This window comes from Rhinolophus ferrumequinum, chromosome 10 (assembly GCF_004115265.2).
Source record: "Rhinolophus ferrumequinum isolate MPI-CBG mRhiFer1 chromosome 10, mRhiFer1_v1.p, whole genome shotgun sequence".
Classification (NCBI taxonomy): Eukaryota; Metazoa; Chordata; class Mammalia; order Chiroptera; family Rhinolophidae; genus Rhinolophus; species Rhinolophus ferrumequinum.
This window is the reverse complement of record NC_046293.1, coordinates 48,254,486-48,281,177: the sequence shown is the minus strand read 5'-3', so window position 1 is coordinate 48,281,177 and position 26,692 is coordinate 48,254,486. Positions and strand designations below refer to the sequence as shown.

The window sequence follows — 26,692 nt, the reverse complement described above, 5'->3', positions numbered from 1 at the left end:
GACTTTTTGGACTCTAGAAACAGGGCAGTGGTTCCCATCGGAAGGCAGAGTGACCTGGGACCCATCACACGAGGGTTGTTCCAGCATCAGGGAACATTTTAGAGCCCGGCAGAAAAATCGGCTTTGGAGTTAGCTCTGAATTTAAGATCCTGATGTGCCCATTAGAGCTGTGTGAAGTTGGGAGAAATTCCTTAACCTCTGAGTCAGGGATCAGGATGGTCTACACCTCTTAGGAATGTTGTGAGGACTAATGAGAGATCATCTGTAAAGTGCTTATTCTGTTGCCTCTCAGTAGGCACACAGTAAGAATAGGGGAGTTGTCATCATGACACACTTTGCCCCCATTTGAGTCCATAGCAATTGGGTTTAAGTGTTGAGCTACTAAAAGGACCCCTGAAAAGAAGTTCTACCTACAGGCAGTCCTGAAGAAAAACTCACATTGAAGTAACTCACCCTGAAAACTACTGCTTCTCTCTTTCCCCACAATTCTCCACACAGCAAGTCCTTCATTTCAACCTCCATATTGATGTCTACACTCCAGTTACAGGTTGTCAACTAAAATCCAGATGAGGCGCGAAAAATCCTTCCAAATTCTAGGCCCAAGAGTGTCTAGTTGCAAATGGTTATAGCATCATGGTTGAGACGAAGCATGGAATTTGAAATAAGACCTGAACAGGACCCACTTCCCTCACTTTCCTTTCACCACTTAGTCTTAACTGAACACGGTCCATTTCAGCCTCTTTGAACCTGCTTTCTTGTTTATACAGAGGATAACACCTAATTGAGTGGTTGAAAGGATTAAATGAGATAATATTTGTATCTCAAGTTCTTAGCACAGTAATAGCTGGCAAGGAGTAAAAGCTAAATTCATCACTATTGAATCCAATTCAAACTATGCTCTGTAACTGGAGTCTTCTTGGTGCATTGAAACTAGCATGTAGGTTAAAACTGTAATCAAAAGATAAGCTCTCCAAACAAACATTGGTGAATATACATTCTGCTTAAAAAGGTAAGTATTTCAACAGACTTATAAAGCTATGCTCACAGTTTGCCTACTATTCAAAGTTCTTATCTTTTTTATAAGAAGTCCGGTGCCAGGCAAGGTACGCACTACTTAAAATTAGTAATTTTATACTAAATGAGCCTTTTTTAGGAGAGAAGAAAAAGGGGCAAAAACCAACTTTTTGATGACCTGTAGAATATGATTACTATGATGTGAACACTATTAACTGTTTTTAAGAAACCGGGAAGCAATAAGTGTCAGAGGCAGAATTTGATCACAGGTCTGTTTGAACTGGGCTGTCCATCATTTTGCCCCCTTCTGTTTGTTCAGTTTCTCAGGTTTATTCAAAGGTATGCCTTCTAAATAGGGTTCTCAGAAAGACATTGTTCTGAGAACAATGTACCATTTACTGTCCTTCGACGTGAATAAGGATTGTAGTGACTGAGGAATGTGAAATTTGGTTGGCTTCTCACTTTTCCAGCCATGATAAAAAAAGAGCAAGAGCTACTCCATTACAGACTCCTCAGTCTGCCTGCCTGAAACGCTCCAGGTAGATTAATTTTTGAATTATGATTCACCTTCCCTTTCCTGTTTTGATGGAACACAGAGACTGTACCATTCCTGTCAATAAAAAGCTGGAGTTTCCACCCGGCAAATTCGCGCTGTAATGACAGTCTCATCTGCTGACGCGCAGGTGGGATTTCCTGTCGCCATTTTAAGGAAACACAACTCCCCCGAAAGGAAGTAAATGAAAAGGGGTCTTAACAAAGAGTAAGCAAAAGACTGGGCAGTGGGCCCGGTTGCCCTGTCCCCTCCATGCTGCTCTCTGGCTTGCATTGCCCCCCGGGTTTGCGGCGCCCCAGTTCGGTGAACCCGCCACGCCGGTCGGCGGGGCGGAATCACGTGAGGTACCCAGGCGGGGGACAAGCGGGCTTCTTTGCTCCTTGGCAGGTGCGCACTCGGAGCTCAGCAGATCCTTCGGGTCCCGTCACACCCAGTTCCTAAACCAGAGCTCCATGGCACAGGTCTGGGGCAGGGCTGACGAGGTCTGGGGGTGCTGGTTCCGGAAGAAGGGAGGCGCCTCCCACTGCAGGTCAGGGACAAAGGCTTTCCAAAGGCCCGCGCGCTCCGGCCACTTCGGCCCCCTTCCCGCCATCCCAGGCCCTCTCCGTGCTGTTCCCAGAGCCAACACAGCGCGCCATCGCTGCCCGTAGCTCCAGGCGCTGACAGCGGCTCGCCCCGCTGCTGGAGGGCCAGCCACTCCCGCGGCCATCCTCACGCTGCGCCCTTCCCACAATGCAACTCCCCTCGCTCCCGTGGCCTGACTGGACTCTGGCGTACCCCAAAATGCGCCCCTGCGAGCAAACAGCCCTCGTCTCCTCCGCCCGAGCCCTCCTGGCCGCCCTACTTCCATCCCCTGTCTGCAGCCGCCGCCGCCGCCGCCGCCGCTGCCAGGTTCTGGGCTGGCTGCCGGGTCCCAGGAGGGCGTGGGGCAGGTGTCCAGGCTGCGCGCAGCCTCGTTCCCGGTGCCACCGGCAGGGCGCCCGGCACACGCGCGCCCCGCAACCCCTCCCTCAACCCTTTTCCGATGCTCAGCCGCCGCCAGCCGCGGTCGCTGCATCCTCAGCTAGCGGCTAGAGGAAAGCAGCAGGCGCGGCCACCAGCAGAGACACCATGTGACGGGTACTGCTCAGTGACACTCAGTTTTGGTTCAAGAGCGGGCTCGCGGTAGGATAGGTGACGGTGCACAGGACTCGGAGGAATGGCCTGACCTTCCCCATTAAATAATCACGAGCCATGGATGCCCAAGGGCGACGCGCCCCCCAGTAGGAGATGACTAAGATTCGAGACCCTCAGCGCTGGAGCGTGTCGCAGTAAGTGCAAGGCTGGCGGGCAGAGTATGGGTGGGGGTGGGGATGGGGGTGGGGGTGGGGGGTAAGACTCTGATGCAATCGGCCCATAGAGGAGGAGGAGAGCTAAGGGAGCGCGGGCTGGGGCAGCCACTCCGCTTTGCCTGAAGGTCGCCGGGAACCTCCGCCCTTCACCTTCCTCAGAAATCCGCCACGCCACGCCACGCCAAGCTTCCCCGCCCAGCCGTGGTTGACTGAGGCCACCTTTTCCCAGCCGAGGCAGCCAGACCTTGACACAAAGGACATCACACGGCGGGAGGATAACCCAGAAGGGCGGACACCTTGACGGCTCTCCTTTTGCCACTTTTCCCTTTATTGCCGAGGTACGATGATGTTCCTTACCCGGGAGAGCTGAGGGAGCAGCGGCGGGAGGGAAGGGGTGTTGGAGATGTGTGTTGAGGAGGCGCTAACCTAGAAGTCATCGGGGCGGGTTTGAAAGGAAGGGTGCGTGGCAGTGCCGGCTGAGTTCGGATTTTGCTTTGGGGTAAGGAAAAGTCCAGGTCCCCTTTTCTTCCGAACGCACACGGCGGCTGAAGGAGGCGCAGAGGGTCCTGGTTTCACTTTTGCGTGGGCTGTGGCTTACTTTCTGGGTCTGTTTGCAGAGTAGCCGCATGTGGCACCCACTCTGGTTAAATTCTACGAGGGTCAGGGACCACGAGGTCTAGAGAGAGCGCGCAGCCGAGGTGAGGGCGCGACTGCCTACCCGAGAAGTGTTCGTTTCCCGGACGTTTGGGGGAATTTCCTCTGTCGGCAGGGCCCACAGCAGAGCGTGTCCGCAGGGGTGTGTGTGCCGCTGGCTGAGTCTCGGAAACTGGCCGCCGAGCGCGTTTGCCGCCCGTTCCTCAAGCTCTGCCCCTCTCTCAGTAACGGAGAGGAGTAGGAGGATCTGGGGGGGGTGGATTACTAAAGGATGCTGGCAGTGACTCACTGTCCTTTCCCGCCCTAAAGAGGCTCTTTCCAAAATGAAGCAGGGGAGAAAGAGAAATGCAGTTCTGGGAGATGGGATCTGCGGGAGCTGGCAAACAAAAGGCTACCGCTTGCGCAGGGCCGGCGGACTGCCCTCGCCTCCCTTCCACCTCCACCTCCACCTCCCCTGCCTCGCACCTCGCTGGCGTCCCTAAACGTTGCCACAAAAGGCCTTTAAACTCGTCCTGTCTGTGCAGAGAGGAGAGTGCGCCTCCGTCCTGGCACGCGCCCCAGGGTGCTCCTGCCCCATAAGCAGCAACCCAGAGAGTTGGGCTCCTCAGCAGCCACTGGGACTCCACACGTTATGGGGCCGCGTGGGCGATGCTTTGCTGCGGCATCGCCCACTCCTGGGTTTGGACAGAACCGTAGTCAAAGAAGGTAGAAGTGCATATGGCGGCAAAAGGAATTTCGCGGTAACAGCGTCAGGGCGTTTCCGGGTGCCTTTCACAGGCTGTCTTCCGCTGGGGAAGGTGGTGCTACAATTAAGTCCTTTGTGTCTCGCTCTGTGGCGCGGACCCAGTTTTATCACAGTGTTTCTCCGATGGAAACCTAACTGTCCGCAGGATCACGTACTTTCTCAAACGAATCCATGGTGATGTATGTAGTAAGAGTGAAACAGATCCCAGCTCTAGGAAACAGTATTTATAGATTTGACATCTCAGCAGTGGGCTTAAAATTTTTTCAATATAAGGGGAAGGAGAGACAATCTATGGTTTGCAGACTGCAGGGCCCAGCAAAGCTGTAATTTGATAGAAGAAACTGTACAGCAACTCGTGCTTTTTCTGACGTCAGAAGGACAACGGAAATAAAACCTGAGCTAGGTGGCTGGCTGGTCTCATTGTTAAACATCTCACGCAGGGTGGGGACTCCTGAAATCTAGGCGCAACAGTCAAGCCTGGGTACTGATGATCCCTTGGTCGGCCCCCCGGACTTTGGTTTAGCCCCAACCTCAAATGGCTTTACTCTTCAGTCACTTCAATTTTCAGTATGTCTGTCTCCTTAGGCATCTGGAAACCCACCTACTTTGGTTTGAGCTTTTAACCTTGAAGTTTATCCCCCCCCTTTTTTTTTTTTTTTACATAGTCAATAAATATTTTCTACCCAGGGCTTCTTTTGTGGCAGGCAGCTATGAACAAGATAAAGTTTCTGCTTCTGTGAGGCTTCTGTTCTGGTGTGGGAAACGGCAATAAATACATGTATAAATGAATTTCAGATATTTGTTAGTGGATCATGTGGCGGGGAGGCTTGAGACAGATGACCCTCTAGGAGGGCCTGTGTGAGAAGAGGACATTTGACCTGAGGCTAGGCAGTCAGGCCTCAGGCTATTGGTTGTCTTGCCTTTTCCTCCCTCTGGATGATACTTGAGGGCAAAACTGACCTTACTCATCATTGTTCCCCTATTGCGCAGCACAGAGTAGCTGCTTACTAAATGCCTGCTGGATTGAGTTCTTGGCCAAGTTCCATCTCATTCACCTCTTTATGCTATTGTTGGCCATCTCTTCCTTTCCATATCTCATTATTTGTTCCCCTTCCCCTAAGTTGAAATGTTAGTCTTTTTCCACTGTGCTTCTCTTTCTTACCTTCTCCTCACTTCTGAGCAGTTTCCAGGCCCTTGTAAATGCCCCTCAAACCTGTCTTCTCATCTCCCTTCCTACTGCCCAAGTTCAAGCCCCTGTCCTCTGACCTTGATATAGCAAGTCAAGTAGTGTGTTGGGGTATAAGAATCGTGAAACAGACATAGAGGTACCCTGAGGAAACCAGCGCTCAGGGGAGGAAGTTGCTAGCCCAACACGTGGTTAAGAGTGCAGTAGCTAATTCATGAGCTATAACAGCTTTCTAGTTGGTCTCCATGCCACGCTCTGCTCCCCTAGTTTAATCTCAACACTTCCATGAGATCTATATTTCTAAAACTCAGTTCACATTTTTTTATTGAGCTTGCTTCTAAAAACCTTCAGTGGGTTCCCTTTGCCTACAATTAAGGTGTAAACTCCTTAATCCGGCACTCGGGACCCTCCACAGTCTCTGACTTCTCACCTCTTTCCATCTCTTTGTCCCAGTTTACCCTGTGCCTTCCCTGTCACTTTTCTGCCTTCAGTGTCAGTGTGGGTTCCAGACTGGAATGCCTGCTACAATCCTATATACATGTGAAGGCCTAGCCCCAATACCAATTTTCTACCTCACTGAATAAGTGTTCACTGATCACCTCTTAGCATTTTCATAAAGATTTTTTAGCTTTTATTTTTTGTACTGTTGTCACTCCAGGTGATAGGAGGAGGGGGATATAAGGACTCTGGCTTTGAATCAAATATAAATACAGTTGGCCCTTGGTATCTCGGTGTTCTGCATCCCTGGACTCAACCCCTGCGGATCAAAACTATCTAAAAAAAATGTTATGTTGTTGCTGACGTGTACTATGTAATTAAACCTACCATGGTTGCCTCTGACCATGTGCAGACTCTTTTCCTTGTCATTATTCCCTAAACAATTTAGTATAACAACTATTTACATATCATTTACATTGTTTTAGGTATTATAAGTCATCTAAAGGTGATTTAAAGTATACGGGTGGATGTGCTTAGGTTACGTACAAATACTATGCCATTTTATATAAAGGACTTGAGTATGGATTTTGGTATCCACGGGGGTCCTGGAACCAATCCTCCTAGGATACCAAGGGATGACTGTATACTAAATCTTAACTGACCAGCCTAGGAACTTTGGGCGAGCTGTTTAGCATCTCTAAACCTCAGGGGTTTTTTTTCATTTGTTTAATGAGAATAATGATAGTGATGATGGTGGTGGCAGTAGTGGTACCCATCTTATTGAATTATCCTGAAGATTTAATTAGGATAATGGATATGAAGTACTTGGCATGGTGTTAGCACTCTATATATATTGAATTAAAAGGGACTTCAGGTTTCTCGTCTGTCAAAGAAGGTGGGGAAAGTTGATCAGTAAAGTTCCCCTTACCTCTGCTATTCTATGACTATTTAATCATTTAAAAATACTTTTCTGAAAATAATATCTTCATGGAAACTACCAGAATCTTTTCAGTCTCTGGGAGAATATGCATCTGTGAAAGGTGGTGTGGGGGTGGGGGAAGTATGTGTGTGGAAGTAAGCGCATTCAGAATCACATCATAGACTTCAGAAAAGCACACCTGGGAACACTGACCCTGAACTGTCTCATTGTTATACTTATTTCTGAAGTTTGATCACATTATACGAATTGGATTCATAGTGACCACCAGTGTTTTAGGGTTACTTACTAACAGTAAAGGAATTCAGTGATTAGGAATGAACCACGGTTTGGGGAACCAGAAACTCTGCCTCAAGTGAAGTTACAGTGTGTCTTTGCCAATAACTAGCTGGGTACACTTGGGCAACTCATTCATCATTTTTATGCCTCATTTTCTCATATGCCCAATGCTAATAATAGTAACTGAGCTGCCTAACTCACAGAACTGTGAAGGTACAATGAGAAGAGAACCTAGAAAATCCTTGAACAAGTTAAAGGAACTATTCATGATGATAATCATCTGGAATGAAACACACTGCTAATGCTTAGAGGATAAGTTTAGACTAGTGATTCTCAGCTCTGGCTTCACATTAGACTTACCAGGGGACTTTTAAAAGCTACGAATGCCCAGACTCCATTTCCAGAGATTTGGATTTAGTTGGCTTGAGGTAGAGACCAGATGTGGAAATTAAAAACAAAACAAAACAAAAAAACCCAAACAAAAAACCAACAAACAAACAATACACCAGGGATAATTCTAATATGCAGTGGTTTAGATTTAAAAGCAGACAAAACAAAATCAGAAATTAAATAAAGACCTCCATATGTTATTTGATAAAGTCTTAGTAATGCTAAATCATGATGACTTTACCCTTGATTCTTTGACAAAACCAACCAGTTATTGACATCATGGAGCCACAGCCTCAGGTTACAACTTATAACCTGAATTTCCCCAGGCAGAGAAGCCTGTCCAGTGATACAGACAGGGCCACATAAAGATTTAATGTGTGGATCTCAGTTTCCATCTCTTAGGAGTGACGAAGAAGATTGGAAAAGAAAGAGACAATGGAGAGCAAAAGGAAAGCATAACCTTCCCTCTCTCCCCTCCCCCCCAGCCCCCCCTCTCCCGCCCCTGCCAGGTTATGGTGGGGAACAGGCTCTGAGTGAGAGACAGACAGGACCGAGTACAGGGCAAAAGTTGTGTTTGCTCTATTGAACTGGTTTTGTTTAGGTTGCAAACTGGTGGCTGTAGAACCAAATGAAGCCCGTGGGTATGTTCTGTGGGACCTACACTTGCTTTTAAAATTGTTTGGAGTTAGTTGTCAGTATTTAAATATCAGAATTTCATTTAAAATCTGGATTTCTGGCATTTCTTGAAAAAAAAGTAAAATCTGTCTTTTTCCTACTGAGATAGATGGGACCCACGTTCTTCAGTTCCTTAAGCCCAATCTGCTTTGCTCCTTTATCTTACCTACCTAGGCCCTGGCTGCGTTGGTTTTCAGTCTAAATCTGTAGATCTTAATGCTGCCTGAATAATGGAATCCCTTGGAGAGCATTTAAAATATCCATGTTTGGATTCCATCCTAGGTTAATTAAATCAGAAACTGGCGTGTGTTGCGGGGAGGTTATCCCTTATTTTTGTAAAGCTCCCGAGGTGATTCCTATTTCTAGTTAGAACTGAGGACTTCGAGTTTAAGTTACTTTTTCAAAAGGTTTTGCCACAAGTCCACCATTTTATCTCTGAAAGTGATCCGTTAAGAAATACTCTATAGAATAATAAATTCAGAGGATTTTACAACTGGGGGAGCTCTTAGAGAGTGCATCAGTTCATCTGCTCTTTGCCTATTTTAAAGTGAGAATACAGAGGCCCAGAAAGAAGGAAAAAACGGGTTCAAAGACTGTAACGTCATCTCGTATTGGATGATAGCTTGTTTTATTATGTTTTCTCTTTTCAAATAAAGGCATATATTTAAATGTTTCCTTTTATAAATGATCCTCTTTACATGTACAACTTAGTGGTGCTTTAAAATTCTTATTTCTGTTTTTCCTATAATGTTTTGTTGAGAGTTAACTGTCATAGTTTAGCCAGGGGTTAAAAACAAACAAATTCCCATTCCTTGTTTTTTTGTTCAATAGCAATCCTTGATCAGAGATGTCATTAGAGCAAAAACATACATGTGTGTTTCTCAAAGGCTGAAATATTCCAGGCTGTTTTCAACTCCGTAAGTTTTTAGTAATTATTTAAATCTATGTATTTTCAGTTGATGAAAACGTTTTTAAATTTTGTGGTATTTACACTGCTCAAACACACTCACTATTCTAATTAAATTAAGCTTCAATTGAAAAACAAAGTAATATACAGTCTGTCCTCCTGTACTCTGAGTTATAGGTCAAATTCATTAACTTCTGTAGTTTACCAGTATTTTCTGCGAAATTTCAATAGTTTCAAGACATCTCAATATGGTTAGCTTAATTCCCAGACGTCATAGGCTGGGCATATTGATAATAGATGGGCACCTGAATAGAAGAAGCCTTATGGAGCTGTAGGAGCAGGTGTCAGATATGGTGAACAAGATAGGACACGGGACAATCTGTGCAAGGAAGTAAGCAGCTCATCTCCTGCCCCACACTGAAATGGTTAGTACTTGTCCTCTGGTGAGCTTCCTGTAACGCAGGGCCTCTCACCCTTCATGCTGCTGACATTTGGGGCTGGATAACCCTTCGTTATGGACAGCTTCCCTATGCCTGTATGATGTTTAGCAGCATCCCTGACCTGTCTACACTAGGAGGTGGCAGCGCCCCCTCACTTGTGACGACCAAAACTGTCTCCAGACATTGCCAAATGTCCCCTGAAAAATGGGGGGCAAACTTGCTCCCAGTTGAGAACCACTGCTTTAATCGCAGGCTTTCCTGGACTTTTAGAAATCGTGCTAGGAATTCCGGGCAGAGTGGCCAGAATGTTAACAGTACATACCTTCCAGTTATGTAGTAGTTTACAATTTTAAATTCATTTTCACGTAATTCCCACATGCCCAGATCCAATGTAAAACAAATTAAGTGGCAGACCTAATGAAAATTGTGAGGTGGTGCTGTACATGTTGTTTCCTTTACGTCGCCATTTTTGTTTTGTTTTCCTGAGAAAGTGTGTTGTGAGGATCGCTGATATATTGTCCGCAGACAGACCATCACAGCTTTCTTTTTGAATTTAGTCAATGTCATTACTAACATATTTACTATCACCATGTGCTAGGGAGCTATGGGGTCTTGGTCCCTGTCCCGAAGGAGCTGCGATTGTAATCAGGGAGGATAACTACATAAAAGGATTATTAAAATACCGGGGGTGCCAACAAAAAGTATACGTATTTTAAGCGATGTTATCTATGTATTACTTTTTGAAGTTGAATTGAATTATGATAGCAATGTGTACCCAGTATGACGTTCACTCAAAAGACGGCGTGAATCAAATGAATGCTAGCGTCACCATGTGACAGGACAGTGCAAGAAAATGGTGAAAGCACGTTGGTCATTCAAGGAGCGCAAGACCATTTTGAAGTGGTATTTGAAATTCGAGAATGTTGTGAAAGTACAACGACAATGGAGGCGTCAGTCTGCAACAGAACCTCCAACACACCTAACAACTGCACGCATCCGTGATAAGTCTGAGACACGTGGTGCCATGTGTGATGTGCATAAGGGAACATCCGGGAGGCCTCGCTCAGCAACAAGTCCTGCTGCTTCTGCTCTGGTGTTGGAACAGTTTACACGCTCGCCACGGAAGTCTACCAGATAGTGTTCGCCATAATCAGAAGTATCTGGACACTGATGGCGACCACTATGAGCACCTCTTGTGATTGCAGAAGTCAAACGTGACTTGTTTTCATCTTTTGTTATCGGTATATATTAAGTATTACAATTTTAACACAGTTTTTTCCTTCCTTAAAATGTGTATACATTTTTTTGGCACCCTCTGTAATAAGAACCCTTGCTAAAACCATTGAGTGCTGTAAGAATTCATCACAAGTAAATACTCAATCACTGGTTGGTCATTGGAAAAAGACTACACAGAGAAGTTTGGTTTGAAAATGAAAAATAAAAGAGGACACAAGCAAGCAAGCTGGGCTTTTAAAGAAATGTTGTACTACTTAAGAGTAGGTGTGGGCTTGATGGGAAGGTGGGGGGGCGAGGAAGGGGGTATGTGCACAGCCAAGGGAACGGTGTGGAAAAAGCAGACAGTGGCAGAAGAGTAAATCCATTGCAGGAATGGAAGGCTCAGAAAGAATGTCATGGGAGAGAAAAAGTAAAGAGATAGTTATGAACAATCTGGGCTTTGAATTTGAGGTTCCAGGGATTAGACTTCATCCTGTAGACATTAGGAGGAGTTATGATTGGCAAGGGGGGCAGGAGAGGAATACGCAAGACGTATTTTCAGGAAGAATCTGTGTCTGTAGATGGGAGAGGGGAGAGACCAGTAGGTAGCATGGAGGAAAGAGGCTGGCAAAGTTAGGATTGTGGAACTGAAAGGAATGAGAGGAAGGGAAAGGACATTAAGAAAGAATGTGCATATATTTTTTTCGAATTAGCGTTTTGGATTTCTCTAGCTAGATACCGAAGAGTAGAATTGCTGAGTCACAAGGTAGTTCCATTTAAAATTTTTCGAGATACCTCCATACTGATTTCCATAGTGGCTGCACCAACCTGCAATCCCACCAACAGTGCACCAAGGTTCCCTTTTCTCCACATCCTCTCCAGCACTTGTTATTTGTTGATTTATTGATGATGGTCATTCTGACAGGTGTCACGTGGTATTTCATTGTGGTTTTTATATGCATTTCTCTAATGATTAGTGACGTTGAGCATTTTTTCATATGTCTGTTGGCCATCTGTATGTCCTCTTCAGAGAAATGTCTCTTCATATCCTCTGCCCATTTTTAAATTGGGTTGTTTGTTTTTTTGGTGTTGAGTTGACCCACTGAGCTGTACACCTGAAGCTGAAGCTGAATAATATTGAATGTCAGCCATTATTTTATATATATATATATATATATATATATATATATATATATATATATATGTATATGTATAGTCACGGGGTGTGGAGTACAGCATAGGGAGTAGAGTCAATGTAATTGTAACAGCTATATACGATGTCAGGGGATAACAGATTGGGGGGACGGGGCTATCACTTTGTGAGGGATGCAAATGTCTATTACATTGTTTTGTACACCTGAAACTAATAAAAAAAATTTAATTTAATTTAAAAAGAAAGAATGTAGAGAGGACTTGCTGACTGATTAGATATGAGGTGGCATTAAAGTGATGCCAGATCCCAAGTCAGCGTGATGATGAGAATGAACATTATCTTTAACAGAAATAGAAAAGCTGATGTGTGAGGTCAGGTGATGTGTTCAGTTAGGCCTGTGGAGTTTGAGGCAATGTCAGATATTCACCTGGAGAAGTCCAGAGGGCAGCCATCGTCCAGAAAGAATTTGTGGAAATTTTTCTGAGCAGGAACGAACCTGAGAGATCATCTCCCTCCAACTATCTCGTTTTACAGATGAAGAAACATGCGGCATGTTTAGTGATGTGATCATTATCAAGTAGCATTTATGAGGGAGATCTTATTTCATAATACAAAGGAATTCTAGTTTTATAAAATGAAAAAGCCTGGGGGGGAAAAAATCCCAAAGATGCCCTGTGGGATGAACATGACACTACAGGCTTGAAATCTTCAACAGGAAAGAATTTAGAGTGGAGGGAAGAGTGGAGGTACAAAGAGCCAGCCCGACACTCGGGGTGGGAGGAGGAAGGGAGCTGGCAAAGGAGGACAAGAGGTCAGTAAACAATACTCCGTGCTCTGGAACTAGCTGAAGTGAATGAGGACTGAGAAAAGAGGCCTCTTGTCTTGACTAAGAAGTAGTAGCAATCATAGTAGCAATAGCATAGTAGCAATAGCAATAGCCAGGCCAGGCACTACTGTAAGTGCTGCACGTGGACCCAACCATGGAATTGTAATAATGACTGCAGGAGGTGGGTATTAATTTATCTCCAGAGTACAAGAGAGGAAACTGAGGTGAAGAGGAGTTAACAGACTTGCCCAGGTCACACTGCTCCTAAAGGGTGGAACCAGAGTTTGCCAGTCAGGCATGGTTTCGGGGGACTGATAAGGACAGGAGCAAGTTTTTCAGACTGTTGGCCGTAAAGTGGGGAGGGGAGGGTGGTAGTTCATGGTTCTAGACAAGGTTACTTTCCAGATACAGAGCTGAGAGTGATTGACAGAAGCTGGGGAAGCCAGCAGAGAGGAAATAGTGATACAGGTCCTAGCAGAGCTGAGACCACTGGCACTTAAGGTTAAGCTGTGAGACTTGAGTAAGAAGAAAGAAAACTTTTCTTCTGAGATTGCTTACTAGCTCTCAGCGTGTTCACTACCAAATGCCATTTTTATTATTTCCCACCTTTCAAGGATCCCAGCTTTTCAAAGATTTTGAGTATCAATTTTAAGCTTTTATGCTAATTCAAGTATAATTTATATGCAATGCAACATCCAGATCTTAACTATACTGTTTAATGAGTTTTGACTACAACTTTAATATGTTAATTCACTTTCCATTTTTATTATTTAAAGATATATAAAATTGCCAGGCAGAATCTAGGGTTATCACATCAAATTAATGCAATCTAGCCAAAAGCAAGGATACCTGACATTTTTCAGATAACCAGTTTAGCCTGTCTAAGGCCTTTTGAAATACAGAAAAGCAGCTCATACACGTAGAGCCATATTATTACCATCTAAGAGCCCAGTAACCCAAAGACTCCAAGTGGGTAAACAGGCTCAATCAGTTATTGGAAGAGATAACAGGAAGAACAGAACCATCATTAACCTTAGGCCTAGTACTTTCTCAAAACCACTGACCTGACTATCATGATTGATTCTTAGGAGTTGAGCTAGGAGAGGTATGATTTTAGTAGTTCTTCAGAATAAAACACCAAAAGTGATTCATAACAATTTTAAAATTAAGTGAATGTGATTGGATATTTAGTGATATTAAAGAATTCTTATTTTTTTTTAAGTTTGATAGTGATATGGTGGTACTGTTTGAAATAAAAAGAGTTCTTACTTTTTAGAAATATGTGATGAAATATTTACAAATGATTGAATGTCTGGGATCTGTTTTAAGATAATTCTGTGTGATGGTGGGGGTAAAACTTCAACAAGACTGGCTCGAATCAATAATTGTTGAAGTTGGTACATGGGGGCTCATTATTCTAGTCTGTCCACTTTTATATATTTTTAAAGGTTTCCATAATACAAAAATTTAAAAGGGAGGAAAAAATAAAATTAAGAATATTAGTCAGGGTTTAGTGTAACAGAAATCTTTCTATGTATGTTAAGCAAAAGCAATTTATACAGGGACTTAAGTGCCTATAAATTGTTAGAAGAGATGACACAGCAGGCTCTAGGTTGGGCCTCTAGGGATAATTACCAGAATACCACCTTTCAACTGGCCTGCTAAGAAAACTGCTACCTGTGCCTCTATCAGGAAGCTGGGAAACCAGGAAGCTCGTTTCACATTGTCTCAACTACATGCTCCAGAAAAACATCACTTGAGCCAAATCTGATTATCAGGAATCCATAGCCACAACTGTTGGCTCCAGTGCTATCTACTGCACCTGCTAGAATAGTTCCCGTAAAATGGATGCTTTGCACCTACCACCTTGCTCTTTGATTGGTGGAATATAAATCATATATAGAACCCCAGCTGCAAAGGAATGTGGGAAATGTAGTTTTCAACTTTCCATCCTGTATAGAACTGTACTAGAAAGAAGTGGGAACAAATATCCAGCAGGCCAATCTACCACAAAGTATTAATATATTAGCAATTGAAATTGTATTTTGGCTTATTTATCCCCAAAAATAATTTTGTTCAGTGTTTAAGTTACAGCATATTCTTTGGTTTGGTTTTCCCTGTATGATCTTTTTTAAAAAAAATCAGCTTGTATCAAAACCATCAAACCTCGTATTACTCAAGAACACATACAGTATCTTGCTCCCTTTACTCTAGCTAGGCTCATCTGAATGGTCATGTGAGTCTGTTCTGTACACATTTGGCCTCCTTGTTTCTGCCTGTGCTGTTCCCAATACAAGTAATGCCTTCCCTATCCCCCAGTCTAAATCCTACCTAGTTTTAGATATAGTTCAAGTCCTAACTCTTTGTAAAACCTTACTTGATTTCTCAAGGCCTCATTTACTTTCCTTCCTTTCCTCCCTCCCTCCCTTTCTGTATGTACATATGTATGTACATCTGCTCTGAAATCTTTCTGGACTTATTCTTTATTCTACCATATAGTTTGTTTCTATTATACAAATGTTTTATGGTATACTGTCGCTTTCTATGGATATAGTCTTGCTTGCTCAAATAAGCTCTATGCAATGTAAGGCCATACAAGTTTATCTGCGTATCCTCTCTTTTGACACTTAACACCATGAAGAGTAGAGAATCAGTTTATGGATTTTACATTGATACGATTACTAAAGTGTACCAATAAGCATACAATGATAGTAATGCTTGATTAAGAATACCTCACAATTGAGGTAAAGGGTCAGAAATGTTCTGTGCTGAGTAAATTGTAATTTGTGACCTAATATAAACACTGAGAGATAGTAATTATGGTTGGATTAACATCAAGATCTTCACATGATGACCCCATTTGGCTTTTTAATTAATTGTACAGTCTAATAATTGCTTCAATCTTTCAGTGAAACTATAATTCGTTGTTTCTTGAACTCCACCTCTGTGCTGTTGACCATGTTCTCCTTCACTGAGAAGTCTCAGCTCAGGCCCCATCTCTGCCTGTCAATCTCCTGTACACCAAACAGTGTGACTGTCCAGTGGTAATGGGTCTGATATCAATTTATGACACAGTCAAGCAGCTGAGCAATCATTAGAAGTAATGTGTAGACCCGTGTTTACTGACATAACTCAGGATAGGAGACCTTATCTTGTTAAGTGAAAAGAATCAGCTTGTATCAAAACCATATTTTAAAAACTATGGTTTGATTTACAGTTTTATAAATGTATGCAGATTTTTATTTGTACCCATTCTTTTCATTTAACATCTATTTATTGAGCACCTACTGTGTACCACATGCTATATACATGTGCATAGAAAAATCCTGGAACGTCATACTCCAATATATATACAGAGATTGTCTCTGCTTGCTGAGATAGCAGGTGACTTTTTTCTTTTTACTTGCTTCCTCCTTCATTTGCAAACTTGTATTTTCTAATTTTTCTACAAAACCCTATATTGTTTATCAATAAGGAACTGATAAATTTTTAAAAAACACTTCTTCAAAATGTTTACAGTGTAATGCTATATGAAAAAAAGTAGGTTAAAATCTCAACGTTAAATAAAAGAGAGAGAGAGAAGAAAGGGAACTAGAGAAGGAGGGAGAAACAAAAGAAAGGAAGAGAAAAAAAGGAAAGGAATATAAGAAGAAGGGAGGAAATACATCAAAATCTAACAGTGGCCCATTTTTGAATAGTGGGATTTCTTTTACAGTCTCTGTTCTAAAGGATCTATAGTAAGCATATAGTAAGCATATAGTAAGTTTTAGAATTAGAAAAAAAATTTTAATTTTTCAAGAGACAGTTCAAACGTGACTTTTCTATTAAGCTGCCTCAGATTCCTGAATTTGACCTTTTTCAAACTTTTTAAATCCCTTCATCACTTAGCACTCGAAATATATGATAAATTGAATGGATAGTATTTCCTAAGGTGGCCTCAACCTTAGTGACAAGTGTCACTAACTTTGTTAATTTTCCCCATTTTCTGGTTTTAATTTTCAAGAACAAGTTAGATTTCAGGTAGGTTATTTCATAACAATAAAAGTTTATTCTAAAAAAAAAAAGGAGATTTAGGACACAACTAACACACAAAGAAAAGACTAGATGAGGACACAGCAAGAAGGCAGCTATCTGCAAACCAAGGAGGAAGGCCTCAGAAGGAGGCTTGGACCTGTTCTTGGACTTCTGTCTTCCAGAACTATGAAAAAAATAAATTGCTCTTTAAGCCAAAGGGAAAGAAAATTTCTATGTGATTAACTTAGCACTGGTATTTGCCTAATACTAACGTAATTTTAGTGACCAGGACTTCCTATATTATCTCTATTCTTTTCCCTTTTCGTCCATTTTTTAAATGACTAGTTTTATGTATATATGTTTACATATATATGTATATATATATACACACACACACATATATATACACATATGTGTTATTTGTATAGACACACACCCATGCACACACATATATATTGATATGAACGTTTAAATTCAAACAGCAGACTCCAGATCTACTACTAGTCAATTCTTTCTCTCCTCGAAAAACTTTTCTCTAGTACCCTTTTTCCTACCAATTTGTGGAGGAAATTTCCACTCTTCCTACCTAGAGTGGAAACACCATCCACTGAATCAACTTTCAGCCATATAGGAGAGAGCTAGAAATTACCCAGTCTAGTCCATTTGTGCAGGTTTCATCAAAGGGGTCAAAAGGTGAGAGTGGGGTTCAACTTTTTTAACACACTTCCACTTTAGCAAAGTAAAGACAGGTTGCAAACATTGCTGCTGTAGGAAAGTACTGAACACATTTAGAAATGGCCCAGTCTCTAGTACTACAACCCTAGCTAGAATAATCAACCCGCAGCTGCCAGGGGAGGCAAGGCCCTCCCCTGCAGGAAGGCTGAAGCTCCTGGAACCTGAGGTATTAGAATGTATTGATGTGGTGGAAATTGGAAAGGATCCTGGAACCAGGGGAGTTTCATTCTAGATGGGAGGCTGTGAGAATAAAAAGGAATAGTGTGTGGCCTATCTGTTGGGAAGAGAAGAAGAAGAAAATTCTGGAAACAATATCATTCTAGGGTACTTTCTATGGGTCCTGAAAATATCAGTTAGAAAATGTTTCTTGTGATACAATAGGATGCTTAGATGGGCACGTTGGTGTTTTGAGTCTTAACTGGGTTACAGTCATCTTACGGAATTCAGGATCAAACAAAATATCAAAATATCATCCAATTACCATTGAAGGTAAAAAAAAGAAAATCTCATTGACATTCTGCTTCATTCCATGGTCTCCATCAACTCACTGAGATTCTCCCAGTGAAGGTCCTGCACATATGAAGGCCCTGCTTTTGAAAACTCCCCCCTCTTGCCACCTGCTTTTTGATTTGTGATGCTGTGTGTTTGAAATTCTTTCCCCTCCTTATATACTATTGATGACTCCCCAGAACTTTAAATTGCATTCATCCATGAAAGTGTGTAGTGTGTAGGGGAAAGTGTGAATTCTGCAAATGTTTTGTTTCTGATGAGGAAATATTGTTTCAGGTGGATTAACCTAAATCCCCTGAGTATGATTTTTTAATTCCCTAATTCCCTGACATGGAGTGATTTCATTGAAGAGATTGATTTAATCTCTTGCAGTTGATGGATAAACTGTTTGTTAAATTTCAAAACACAGATTTTCCTTTGCTACTTGACCTCTAGGTTGGGTAGTTGATCCCTCATGATGCCATTTATGGAGGATTTGCGTTTTTATTAAACTGGGATGGCTAAATCAGAGGTGCTTTTGTGCCTCTGCAGTCTTACCCAGCTATATGTGTGCTCTGTGATCTGATGCATTAAAATAACCAAATTGCTTCCATTTTAAACACTGTTTTATAAAAGAGTATCCATATTGCCTGCAGCTGACATGACAGTCCTATAAATGTGAGCATAAAGATTATGGGATATGACTCATTTTATAGTTAAAAATTGGGGAGATTTATGAAAGGCATAAAATTTAGAGCCTCTATAACTTGATGTACAGAGATTGCTTTTAATGTTTCAAGTAGCAAAATGTAAAAGTTGCATTATCAGTAAATTAACTATTTGTTTACTTATAATAGTTTATTTTTAATCAGTGGTGATATTCATATGTTTAACTGTTTTTCACTGTGTTGTATTTTAGGGGTGTCAAGCTTATTATTTTGCTGCTATCCACTTGTAAATACGCTCAGAACAGGAGAATTTGGACAAATTTTTTGACTATAAATACTTTCTAACCATGATGCACTTCAAAAGTGGACTCGAATTAACTGAGTTGCAAAACATGACAGTGCCGGAAGATGATAACATTAGCAATGATTCCAATGATTTCACTGAAGTAGAAAATGGTCAAATAAATAGGTGAGTATTTTTCTACTAACACTTTCTAGCCAATAAAAGAAATGTCTCCAAAATGTTAATTTTCAGTTATTCTCTTGAATTATTCATTACTAAAGTTATGCTCCATTTGAAGATGTAATTTGAATTTCTTATGTGACATCTGTTGGGCACAGTCTGCATTAGCAAATGAAGCAAATAGGAACGTAATGTATTCATCCTTCCAAATCTTTCAATTGAGTCTAATAAAAATGTATAAATATGTTGGACCCCAACCAGCCCTAACTTTTCAAAAGCTCTGTGCTTATGAATCAGAGAGCCTATTGGAATTTCACTGCATCCTATATCTGAATGCATACTCCAGTCATCTGACCTGGCCCACATTTTAATCAAGAAATGGTCCAAGTTGCATTTGCCAGTATCCCTGTGTTAAAAGTACAAATACATCATGACAAGCATCATTTGTAACATGGATTTTAAATAATGATAATAACAATAGTTGAACCAAATGGCTCTATGAGAAAATATAGTAAGAAATAGTACATGAAACAGAAAATTAAAGATCCCATGAGAAAGAGGAGGTAGAGAGGCAGCTGTGACCTCAGCATGTCCTTCCAACTCTTGGGTTCTGTTTCTTAAGTTACAAGAGTATGGCCAAATGTCTTTATTAATTTTTAATGATTTGGGGAATTCTCTGACCTACTGATTTTATAGCCAGCTTGTGTGGATCCCTTAGCAGGAAGCTCTCCAGCTTGGGAGTTAGTGGTACAGCTTGTTGGAGGCATAAAGCCTCCTGAAAGGCTAGGATAAGAGAATACAGGACTGCTTATCAGAACACGAGTGATGTTGCACTTTTTTTTTGCAGGGGGTGTTAAAAGGAAATTAGAGTGGAGAAAAATGAAAACATTATGTCACCTAACCAGGCATCTTCGTAGAAATCATTTCTGATAGTCCTCTCTACATTTTGAAATAGTGTATATATAATTGAAAGTCCAGCATAGGACTTAGTTGTCATCATTTACATATACTCAGAAGTTTCAGCCTTGCCTCTTCTCCTTTTTCTCTTCCTTAAGTGTTCTTAGAGGTTAAGTCTCCAACCCAGACACTTCTTTATTGTCATCCAAGTATAATTTACTGTGTTGTGATATTTCTTATTGTTGGACTCAAGTTCACTTCTTTCACCTTTTCTGAGTAATTCATAATTACCATTTCTTGACTGCCAGCTGTTTTAACGTATATTGCCATTTATCCTTATATCATCATGCAAAGTGTTCTTTTGCAAATAAAGAAATTTTAAAAATTTAGTTTGCAAAGAAGGAAACTGAGGCTCAGAAAAATAAAATAAATTGCCCAAGGGCATATGCAGGGCAGCCTGAAATCCTTGTCTTTCTACTCAGCCCTCCTGCTTCTGATTATAATACTCAGGCATTAGTGAAAAATACAGTCTTTACTAGTTCTGTTAAACTTTACCAGGGCTAATGTATGCTCTGTACTCCTCGAGTGTTCTATGGTCGCTGCTGACCTCCACTTAACGGTGCATGGGATTCCAACCATTTCCTAAGTAGGACACTTTGGTTTTATAACGAAGCTTACTTCCCAAAGCAATGCAGACTGTGAGGACCTTAAAATGAGAATCACTTATAATATTCAGTTTGGAACCTGAACTTCATCTTAAAAAGTTTTACTTACTAAAAATACTAAGTTTTTAAGGTCGTTACCACTTGCAGGAGGTGGAAGCACCCATGCTCGCTCCTGAGGGGCACGTAGGCACTTTGCCCAAGTGGGCTCACTTCCCCCTAGACTCTGAGTAAGGCGAGGAACTGGTACAGCGGGATTGCTGTTGGGTGTTGACCTCTTGTTTTGCAGAATTTGGTTCCACTATTGCAAACGCAGTGTGATGCATTTATTTCGTCATTTATTTTAGCTCCCCTCTTTTATTGACATAGTTCATGAATCTTGCTTCGTTTATGGCTCTAGGACAATTAAAATTAAAAACAACATATTATGGCATGAAGCCAAAAAGGTAAATAAAAATAAAAAAAGACCCCTACCATGATTCCTGCAAAAGCTACACCTAAGTACCTCTCATTCTTCTTGCAGCTTTTCCACATTTGTGGAGAAAGGTAGGCCCAATTATATGCATCTAAGAGAACCATCTCCCAAAATAGTGAACGTTTGTGCAATGGTGCCTTTTTTCCAGGAAGCCAGAGAAAATGTTGAAAACAAATGTTGATCTCTGATTACCTGGCATCTAGCTGATAGCTTTGCCTGGAAACTTCTCGCTAGGATACAATAAGAATCACTTTTCAAAGTTTAGATAAAAATAGAGTAGAACCATTTGGGCATTAGGATACCTGCCCTTATACCAGTTCAATTGTTTTATTTCATGCCATAATTTTTGGGTTATGGTCATAGAAATCTATACCTGGAACAGCAAAACATTTAAAAATGTCCATTAGGCCAGTATTGCTGACATTTTAATATGCATAAGAAACATCAGGAAACCTTGTTAAAATGCAGATTCTGATTCAGTAGGTCGGGGATGGGACCTGAGATTCTAATTTCTAGCAAACTCCCAGGTAATGCTTATACAGCTGATCCATGGGCCACACTTTGAGTAGCAAGCTCTAGACTCTCCCTCTAAATGTGAGTTTCTTGAGAGAAGGAATCATCTTAATCATCTTTATATCTATCATCTTGTACCTTGAAACGATATGATAATACTGCATAGTACAGAATGCACATTACAAAGTATTTGTTAAATGAGAAAGAAAAACAGAGGCAGACGTAGAAAGAGAGAGAGCAGTTACCCTGTTTTCCCGAAAATAAGACCTAGCTGGACAATCAGCTCTAATGTGTCTTTTGGAGCAAAAATTAATATAAGACCCAGTATTTATTATATTATATTACATTACATTACATTACATTATGTTATATTAAAGACCCTGTTTTATGTTATATAAGACCGGGTCTTATCGTAAAGTAAGACTGGGTCTTATATTATATTATATTAAAGACTGGGTCTTATAGTAAAATAAGACTGGGTATTATATTAATTTTTGCTCCAAAAAACACATTAGAGCTGATTGTCTGGGCTAGGTCTTATTTTCGGGAAAACATGGTAAGTGCATAGTTTGGAGTTAGACTTGTATTGAATCCTGGCTCTATCAACAGGTCTCGTGTAATCTTGTGCTTTAAGCCTCAGTTCCACCCCTGTAAGACAGGGATGGTAATAATACGTTATCTCATGGGAGTGTTGGGGAATATTAAACGTAATATACTATTCGTAGGTTAAGAACTCAGGCTCTGCAGTCAGCTAGCTTAGGTTCAAATCCTGGCTCAACAATTTAGTTATTAGTAATGTTACTTTGTTCAGGTTACTTAATTTATCTAAAATGGAGCTAATAAGAGTACCAACCACATGTAATTTTGTGAAAATAGGTGAGAAGATCCATGTAAAGTACTTGGTGTAGTGTTTGGCAATAATAAGCCTTTTAATATGAGAAAAGTCTTTATCGATATAGGTGCGTCCTCTTTCTTTGGCAAGCACTGCTTTCTTCTCCACCCCAAGGAGTAATAATATTGCTTTAGGTTTGGGTGATTGCAGGTTATTGTTATCTTAAGGATGTTGAAATATTTGTATATTATCCTAGCTGTATCTAGGCAAATATTCACATATTTTAATATTTATTTACTGTTACTCTTATCTCTATGTATAGTTTTTGTTGTTGTGACTCAGGAAACATCTAACAAAATTTGAGAATCCCTCATTAAGATTTTTCTTAAAAGAATTTGGGGGAAACTCTTGTCACTACACCCTACATCAGCTTTTTTTTGGTCCCTGTATATCTTTCAGAGTTTGTGTACTAGATTTGTATTACTTGGGAGGACCCTTGAAAAGTCATGCCTTCTCTTCTAATACCTTCTATGTCGGAAAATTCTTTCCTTGCTTTGATTGCTCCCGTTACAATTAAAGGCTGTTTTCTCCTATTTTCAGTAGAGTTTTTTCATCAAGTAAGGTTATGCTTACCTCTCAGACTTTTTTTAAATGCCTGCTGTTTGTTTAATTCTTTCATATTTTCCAGTCTCTTTGTTACTTGCTTTTTTCCTTCTCTTTTCCTTTTATATACTGTTAGAGTTTCAGGGAAAGAACTAGGAAAGGTCATTTAAGTTCAACCACTCATCTCTTTTGTGTTATGAATTCTCAAATGACACACTATAATCTAGTAAGAACACGATTGGTAGAGATTAAAATAGAAAGATTATTTTCCTATTGTACAACCCGCCTTTGTTGCATTATTGTTGTTGATTTACTTTTGGTTTTAAATAACTGCTCTCTGTTGCTCGCCTCCTTCACACCACCTCACTCTAACGCCTACATCCTTTTTAAGGCTTTGTCTATTGAAGGTCAGCGTGACAGCCACTGTAAGTTTTCGTTTGGTTTTGTTCTCAGAACAATTGGCTACCTAATAGTTGATTCAATTCTGCTTTATGAGTACGGACTGACCCAGTGAAAACTCTTTTTTAATAATACTTTTATCATTCCGAGACTGCATGTCAAAAGCACCTTCTCCCGTTGCCCATTTTTTAGTCAATAAAGAGAAATTTTAACTCAATTTCTTTGCCAGAGGTCAGTGCTTTTTCACACGCAGTTGCATTTTTTTAAATGGTAAGATAACAGAAACTTGTGATAAACTGCTTGACCTAGTTATTTTAAATGGACTTTTCCATTAATAAAAAGATTGTATTTTGTTTTTTTTTAAAAAAAGTTTACAGAAATACAAAGCAAAGACTTAAAGACTAAAGAGAAGAAAACATTGAAACATCATAAAGAGAATAAAGAGGATTTCTTTAAGTGCTTCATTCTTACTGAGCTCGATTTCTCTGTAGCCTAAGCTACTCCCTAATTCCTAAATAGAAGATGCATTAACGGTTTATGGAGGGTTCCTCTGAGTGGCTAATGTACGGGCAGGTGCATTTCAGAAGGAGCTGAGGAATTGAGAGAGCACGCCATAACCACTGTGGATGCAAGATGAGTTCAGAAGCACTGTATGTGCCACAGAAAAAGCAGTAAGTAGGTCAGAGTCAGAAAACTCAGTTCAAACCAGAGTATCAGAAGACTCATGGAAGATGAATGGAGCCTTTGAACTGGCAAGAAGGCATTGGCCGTGAGGAGGATGGAGGGCCTCCTGAGTGGGGAGTAGATTCCCACCGCTGCCTTGTTTTTCTGTCTGTCCTCTCAGAAGGCTATGATCTTTGTCTCCGTCCTTACCCCCTCTTGGGAAGATCATTTTGAGGAGCAGGGAGAGCTGAGATTGGGACATTGAGACAAAATCAAATTTACCAGTACCTGCAATTGCAGGGTGAGGAATTTGTACTTGAAACTTTTTTCAGTGGGGAGCCAGTGAAGATTTTTGGGAAAACCTATTAAGTCTCGTGGCAGAGACAAGACCAGAAGAGGCAGAATCAGGGAGGCACTTGACACACAATGTGTGTTTTTAATGGTTACAAATTCCAACCGCTCTGTACATCAGTTTCCTCCTTCTCGTCCCACACAAGTTCTGCAGAAAAGAGCTGGAAATCATGCAGGGGCCTTATTCTCCATCCCCTGTATCGCATCATGTTTGACCCTGCTGAATGCTGCTTGTGTCACGGTGCCCGCATTCCTTTCTCCTCTGCCCACTACTCCTCCGCCACAAATTCTGGGGGGTGTGGCCAGGCCAGGAACTTAGATAGGCCATCGGAGGTTTGTTAGTGTTTTATTCAGTTGGTTTGAAAATGTTGGAGCTTTTTCCTTAACTGAAAAATAGTGGAAATCTTCTTTGGAAAAGAAGTGCCTCCACAAGAAAGGCAGATCTTCAGGGTAAAGATTTGGTAGACTTGAGTTGGCTGTTAAAATTAGCCTGATGAAATACAGTCTTTTATTTAATGGCAGATTTATTTTAGAAATCAATTTCATTTTGGAAAGTCCAGCACCCACATTTCCCTAGGCTGCCTGTGTAAAAGGGAAGGCTGCTTTCCCTGTCCCTCTCAGCCAGACCTGTAAACCTCAATTCTGTGGAAAGATTTAAAATGTTAAGGGCAAAAGAAAGGCCAAATGCTACACAACTGCCAGATTGGTCTCCAAAGACACTGCTTTCATTGTGTCCTCTCTTGCTAAGAATCTGCAGTACTATTTCTCAGGCCTCTGCTTTCAAGTTTCCTTTGGCTAATCCCACCCGCTAATGGTTTTTCCTTCTCTGGATTCCTTATCTCAGCTCAATTTTGCACAGCCTGACGTTCCTATTTCGGTGTTAGCTGGTGTGGTCTCTCCTCAGCTGGAGTGTCAGCTCCTGCATTTCAGGAGACCAAAGTCTTCTTCACGTTCCTTTTGATCTCTCATGCTAACTGGCCAGGTTCTAGGCAAAGGCAGATGGTGAAGGGAATGAACCGCAGGTGATGCTCTCAGGCGAAGTCTGTAGTATGTATACTTCCTGGAGTCTTTGGTCTATCCTGGGAAAATGCAAACTTGGAGAAGTAATGCCAGGGAGAAAGCCAGACCCGTTGGATTAAAGATAAAAAGGATAAATAAATTATGTATATTTTTTCATTAAAAATGTTTTCTTGTGAAATATAGCATTAAAGTGTATGAAAATGTAACATAGTTTAAAAATATATGCTTCTTTAAAATAGTTCAGGTCACGTGACTTTACATTTATTAGCGAAAAATTTACTATGATTAGCCATTCCTAAGATCAGATAATTACATTTCCGGAAGAGCTATAAAGTATATGTAACATGTTTCACTAATACATGCAACAACTTGCCCATGAATGGACTTTTCTTTGACAGTAGTACTTATTTTTTTAATGGTGAATTTTTTTTAAAATTGGAAGTTTAGGCCATAAAGTTCTGACATTAATTCTGAGTATGGTTCTTAGAGCATTCTGAATTGCTATTTCTATATATTTGCGTATAGTTCACTGCACTCAGCCTGTCTGAATCTTTCTCATCCCAACTCAAGTCCCACTCCCCCTGTGAGAGGAATGATTATCGTCTATTGCTCTTATTCTATGCCTGGAGTTGTACTGATGTCCTACTCCTGCTCTCTTATTTAATTCTCCCTATAAGTCCATGAGATAATGTGATAGTGTTACTCCCACTTCACAGAGGAGGAAACTGAGGTAGCATGCCCTCACAGCTGGTGAGGATTTGAACTCAAGTTCTAAATGCCATGCTTTCTTAAAGCCCTAGCTCTGCCCTTCACCGTGGACTAATGCCCTGACTTCCCTCACCGTAATTTCCTGGTCTCAACTCTTGTGGCCCTAGTGTGTGCACCTCTTATCACATACCTCATGTCTCCCTCATCTCCTTGTCCAGTGACTTGCTTATAGCAGGTGCTGAAGGAATATTTGATGGGACAAGCATTGTTTCCTTTTTTGCAGGGAAGAGGGAATTCTTATTTAGTAACTTTGTGCTCCAGGAATGTGAGCTCAGAAGGGATCCTGCATCTGGTATTCTTTTAAATACCAGCTTTATCGTATTCTTGACATTATCTAACTTTCAGTTGGAGAAAAATCTATATAAACGTGAACTTACATTGCATATAGTGTTTTAAT

At 41.2% G+C, this 26,692-nt stretch overlaps 1 protein-coding gene across 4 annotated transcripts in view; it reads left to right on the top strand.

Annotated features, from left to right (window-relative positions):
• The first annotated feature begins 2,600 nt into the window (after positions 1-2,600).
• SLC38A1 (solute carrier family 38 member 1) overlaps positions 2,601-26,692 on the top strand; it is a 64,596-nt gene continuing 40,504 nt past the window's right edge. Inside the window, exons 1-3 of one of the 4 annotated variants that reach the window (XM_033116512.1) lie at positions 2,601-2,877; positions 3,128-3,236; positions 18,901-19,118. In XM_033116512.1, the coding sequence (XP_032972403.1) occupies positions 18,997-19,118 (122 nt within the window). In that variant the 5' untranslated portion in view covers positions 2,601-2,877; positions 3,128-3,236; positions 18,901-18,996. Of the gene's footprint in view, positions 2,878-3,023; positions 3,237-18,900; positions 19,119-26,692 lie in introns of all 4 variants that reach the window. The other 3 variants (XM_033116510.1, XM_033116511.1, XM_033116513.1) reach the window with 3 other exon arrangements.